Source organism: Euleptes europaea, chromosome 9, assembly GCF_029931775.1.
Source record: "Euleptes europaea isolate rEulEur1 chromosome 9, rEulEur1.hap1, whole genome shotgun sequence".
NCBI lineage: Eukaryota > Metazoa > Chordata > Lepidosauria > Squamata > Sphaerodactylidae > Euleptes > Euleptes europaea.
Window position 1 is genome coordinate 29210256 of NC_079320.1, and position 6000 is coordinate 29216255.

At 40.8% G+C, this 6000-nt stretch overlaps 1 protein-coding gene across 5 annotated transcripts in view; it reads right to left on the reverse strand.

The window, feature by feature from the left end:
- LOC130482703 (bifunctional heparan sulfate N-deacetylase/N-sulfotransferase 4) overlaps positions 1–3104 on the reverse strand; it is a 122762-nt gene extending 119658 nt beyond the window's left edge. For all 5 annotated transcript variants that reach the window (XM_056855526.1, XM_056855527.1, XM_056855524.1 and 2 more), the window contains exon 1: positions 2103–3104. In XM_056855526.1, coding sequence (XP_056711504.1) covers positions 2103–3083 — 981 coding nt within the window. In that variant the 5' untranslated portion in view covers positions 3084–3104. The remainder of the gene's footprint in view (positions 1–2102) is intronic.
- Between the last annotated feature and the right edge of the window lie 2896 nt (positions 3105–6000).

The window sequence follows — 6000 nt, forward strand, 5'->3', positions numbered from 1 at the left end:
AGATACTTCCTGAACTTCTGCAAGGTTGTGCCTTCATGTGCCTTCTATAGGTCTGTAATGGCCAGAATTCATTGGTGTTCAAGGCTCTTTGCTCTTTTTGGTGGTCCACAGTATCACTAATTCATTTTCTGTGTTCATAGTCTGAAACTCTTCTGGTACTATGCTGAGCTACAAAACCATCTCTCTACCAATTTGATGGGAGGTACATTACTAAAGTCACACAACAATAGCAAACACAATAGTTTCCTTTATTGTCTCATTCTTTCTCCCTAAACTACCCTACTATATATGTTGTTTTTTTACTGTCACAAACAAAAAAATAATCCAGATATCTAAATCTGAGTATAAACATGAAGACTAGAAGTCAGTATGGTAAAGTAAATGGAATGTTGGAGCAGGGAAATGGGTTTTTTTGCTTGGCTATGAAGCCCATGGCAGGGGTGGGGGAGAGAATTCCTCAGTTTAGCCTGCTTCATAAGACTTTTGCAAAGATAAAACATGGGAAATGTCATGTACTGCTGGGAAACTTGAAGAAAGGATGGGATAAAGAAATCTTTATATCTAATACTAAAGTGGGTGGCTTATGCCAATCATAAAAGCAGCAAACCAGGCCACCCACAGACAAGGTAGAAATTGACTAAGTTGACTTCCCTAGGTATGCAGAAAAATAGGACATTGTAAATTAAACAGCATGGGAAGAAAAATCCTCTAAAGAGAGAGTATGATTAGGACTGATTGTGCCTCAGGAGGCCCAGAATGCTGAGAGAGGTTGAAAGTCAAGTTTAAAAAGAGGGGAAGAGGAAGTTTGCCTGCTGAAGTTTAAGAGCTTATAAGCTCCTGGAAGGAGTTAATTCAGTTAGGGATACTGCAAAATTTGACACAGATATGATCACCAGGTGAACTTACCTTATTTGGCTCCCTTAAACAGACTGGATCTCCTTGACAGTCCGTTCAGATTTAGTGTCAAGCACCTTTTGGAGCCTGTGAAATAGTCGCTTATTTGACAGGGATATGTTGTTGTTGCCTCTTCAGTTCATGATGTAACAATGCTATAATTCTATCATTAGGCATTAATCTTGGTAGCATGGTGTAATAGTACTAATTGGTTCAAATTGTGTGTGGGGGGGACCCAGTGGAGTTATACTTCCACTGACATCAGTAATCCGAGAGGCAAGCATAAGAACTTTAGGACATAAGAAGAATCGTGCTGGATCAGACCAAAGGCCCATCTAATACAGCATTCTGTTCACACAGTGACAAATAAGCTACCTCTAGGAAGCCCCTAGGAAACAGAAACTAGAAGCACACAAGAGACACCTAAATGGTAAAACTAAATCCAAACAGAATGGTTTTGTCGTAGGCCAACCTGAGCTGCCCTCCTCCTCTGAGGAAGAGGAGGAGTGGAACCTCTCTCTCTCTCTCTCTCTCTCTCTCTCTCTCTCTCTCTCTCAATTTGAGCCAATTAGTTCTCTTATATCGTGCCCCAAGGATTATTGCCTAATGGAAGAACTAGAGTACTGGCGTCAGAGCGACAAATGGAGTAATAGTGGCCCTTTCATTTTTTTTAAAAATGGTGAATGTGCCAAGCAGTTCAGACAGAAGTCGACAACCAGCATTGTTTTCTGACATGTGACTATAAACATGCAAACTGGACACATTCAAATTTGTTTGGACACATCTAAACACTTGAGATCAGGATGTAAGAGAAATCATTAGGCCCCTAAGCATCTCTAATACAATTCTAAAATCTCTAAATACAGTTCTAAAAGCTTTGCCCCATCCTTAAACAATTTAATCAGAAGTGGACATTTATAGGGTTGCCAGCTCCAAGTTGGGAAATACCTGGAGATTTGGGAGGTGGAGGCTGAGGAGGGCAGGGTTTAGAGAAGGGAGTGACTTCAATGCCATAGAGTCCAATTGCCAAAGGGGCCAGTTTCTCCAGGGGAACTGATCTCTGTTGTCTGGAGATCAGTTGTAATAGCGGGAGATCTCCAGCCACCACCTAGAGGTTGGCAACCCTAAACATTTACAATGTGTAGGATGATACAGCACATATTGCCAAAATACTAGAGACTAGATCTCCTCATTAATTTTCATCTTACCTTCACATCTTTTACATTCATTCTCGTCCCTTCTTTCCCAACAAAGATGTCATCAATGTCAACAAGAATGTACCTATCCAGGGACAATGTGAGCATCTTCCCTGACAAGAAGGAGATGGCATCTATAAAAATGAGTTTATGCAACCAAAAGTTCAAGTTGTTTCCAAAAAGAACTCTCTGAATCCCATCATGAAGGCCCAGGTCCTGAATCACTGTAGCATAAAGAAAAATCTTAGGCAGCGATGCTGGGAATGGTTTGGAAGCCTGAAGTTCTGTTAAAAGCACTGCTTGGTAAGTGGAGTGGTTATATTGGAAAACGGTCCAGTCTTCACCTGGTAATGGGCCTTTCTCAACCCGTGGGGCTTTGGTAATGTGCAGTAGAGGAGACTGGGGATTTACTAAGCAGTTTTGAAGAGCTACATTATTGTAAAGTTGCAATGGAAATCCTTTGAGTCTAGTGCTTGACAAGCTGTTCTCATTGGCTTTATGAAAACCAATCATGCTAACACTGTATTCCACACAGTATTTTTCCAGAAGTTCTCTGTTCCACGAATCCATGGATGTGTACTTCAAAATATTTTCATATATTACAAGTATATATTTTCCTTTGCCGTTATCTGCCAGAGGAGGAATGTCCCCTTTCCCCGAAGCAATCACCATCTGATACTGAAAACGACTAGACTCCAGAATGGCTATGATGTCCTGGCCAAGCTGAGAGTACTGGCTTTCGACAAACAGCAGAACAGTAGGTTCAGTCCTAGATGGATCAATTGGCTTAGCAGTTTTAAGTTCCATGGACCTGTATGGTAAAAGCTTTAGGTCCTCACACTCTGCCCCTCCTGTGGTATCAATCAGGGTAATTTCTTGCTTGTGACCTGCATACAAGTAATAAGCAGAAATGACTATGCTCACTAAACAAAAGGTGGCTAGGAGGATTACTAGTGTTCGGAAACTTCTACGAAGTTTCAGAATCAAATTCATTTTTTTTGCAGCACTTTCAGTTTTATTTTTTTGTTTTATTTTTTAAAAAACAACAACAACTGGCTTTTTCCTTCTAAAGTGCCATCATGAACAGACCACGAGACAGATCCGTACCACACTTTGAACATTCATGTGACCATTGCAATGCATTAATAAGGGGGGTAGGCAAGGCTATGAAACTCTTTGAGTTGGAAGTCCACAGAGTTGGAAATCTATATTGGACGCAGTCTTCTCTGAGCACACCAGTAGCCAATAATCAATGGAGGAGACACTTAACATTATCTGAAACAAAGTGAGAAATTAGAGTAGGTTAAGAAAATCTATACAGCAATTAAAATGTGTTAATTAAATAAGCTAGTCACTTCTATAAAAATCCTAAGCACGAAAGTTCTATTGATTTCAGTGTGGAAGATGACAGTGGGATGTCTTCCTGCTATAATTTATACGAGAAGAAAATATTGATAATTTAAAGTTTTTTCCTAAAATACTTGCAGTATTAACGATACACACACACACACACACACACACACACACACACACACACACACACACACCATGTTAAGATGCTTTCAATCTGATTGTAAAGGTTGCTTGCAAGGACTACAGAATAAAGGCAAAATAGATAGGGTTGCCAACCTCCAGGTACTAACTGGAGATCTCCTGCTATTACAACTGATCTCCAGCCGATAGAGATCAGTTCCCCTGGAGAAAATGGCCACTTTGGCAATTGGACTCTATGGCATTGAAGTCCTTCCCCTCCCCAGACCCCGCCCTTCTCAGGCTCCACCCCAAAAACCTCCCACCAGTGGCAAAGAGGGACCTGGCAACCCTAAAAATAGAGGTAGAGGGAAATCTCTAAGAAAACATTTTAAAATAATTTTTTTTAGCTGAATATAGGATTCCCATTATTACTGCTAGAAAGAATCTTCCATAAAAACAGGGCTGAAAAAATATTCCAAATTTCTAGAAGGAACATTTTTTTTTAGGACTCAACATCAAGTATCAGGAAACTAACCCTATACCCACCTGGGAAAAATGTTTACATTTCTAGGTACTAGTATCAAATCTTTTAAGAGCCCAGGTGACTGGCAGCGCAAGAACTAAGAACACTTTCCTGGGACTAAGCCCTATTAAAAAGACCTGAGTAAGTTTCTGAGAAGACCTGCTAAGGATGGCACTTTAGGAGACTAGCATTGTTCTAGCCTTGATAACCAGCTTGGTCCTCAAAAACTGCTGTCTCACCTTCAAGTTCAATTGATGATTTACTTTTTCCTTGCATCGATTATAGTAATCTTTTTACTGGCTTGCCCCAACCTGTGGTTCAAGCTGCTGAAATGCAATAGTTAAACCACATACGGTGGACCTGTCTGTTTAAGTTAAGAGGAAAGTATTCACTCAGTGATTTGTGGATTGTTAACAAATGCCATGTTTCACTTAGCTTGCAATATCACTACTAGTGCCACTGTTTAAGCTTTCTCATCGTTCATCGATGGCAGTTTTTAGGCTTCTGTGTACAAAACCAACTTTCTACCTTCCATATGCATAAAGTCTGGATTGTGGTCAGTATAATCACAATATATGTCGTAGTTCCCCAAATTTGCATATTAATTTCTCCAGGCATTTATGGCACTGATGTGGCTAAGCATGATGTCCTGGAAGAGGGAATGACCACATTTTTTCCTTAGTCCCAAACAAGACAGCAGGTCAGCCACACCAAGGACAGCTCTCCAGCACCTCGCTGCCAATATTGCTACTTCAGTTTGGGCCTTTCAACACCCAGTGGCAGCAGCTTGGGCCCTTTAAGACTTGGCTGCCTCTAAAAAATGGCTGACTTTGGCCAAGCACAGGGATGGAGTGGGAACCTTCAGCAACCTGTGCCTCTGCCAACCACCCCTCATGGGACTCATTCTTCTCACAAGAGGTCAGGGGAGCCCACTAAGCTGGTGCAGCTTACTGTGCCAGCCTCATAAGGGGCCAGACCATGGGTCAAGTGAGAGGCCCATTCAAGCGCTGTAAGAGGGAGGCTTGGGAGGAGAGGAGGAGGGACAAGGTGTGGTGACCCCCTTCTCTCAGTATTCCCGAGGCCATACAGAGAGCAACACAGAAAGCCATGAGGGATGGCCGCCCATAGGGTTGTGAATCGGGACGCAGACCTTCCACACTTGAAAGCCACATCCAGTACAAAAAACCGTTGCTGTTAGTTTATTATCATTTTTTTTAGAATTTATGAAATGAAAAATTATTTATGTTCATGACCTTGTTCATTCTCAAGATGATAGTAAGTGGCTGTTTGGTTTTCATGTTAGAGATGGTGAGTTAAGGATGAGATTGTGAAATTCTATGTCTCAAACATAATAAATATTGCCCAGAATTTAAAATTGAAATGTGTATTTTGGCTAATATAGTCCTTCATATTGTTATAATGACAGCTATACAGCACTAGAATCTGGGCAAGAGTCCAGTAGCACCTTAAAGACTAACAAAAATATTTTCTGGTAGGGTATGAGCTTTCGTGAGCCACAGCTCACTTCTTCAGATACAGCTAGAATGAAAGCACTAGAAAGCACTAGAATTTGTCCCTGCTCTGCTAACCTGATATAAATGTTGGTTCACGTGTTTTTCCATTGCAGATCCTAGGTACAAGCATGTTTGGATTTATTGGAACCTGTGTTGGTTGATTAAAAAAACTGTTATCTGAGCCAAAGACTCGCAAAATCTTACCGGCAGGGGTTGACTAAAGAACTACTGTATCTGTGGCTAAATTTCTGTTCTCTGTACTGGAAATACAGGCTGAGTTAACGTCCTGTGTATAATCTACTCAGATTCTAACTCTTAAACTGTTAGTTAAGATGAATGATATATGCGGAGATTTTATGTAGGTAATTAATTTTATAGAAGTCTTTTTTTTCTGCTTATG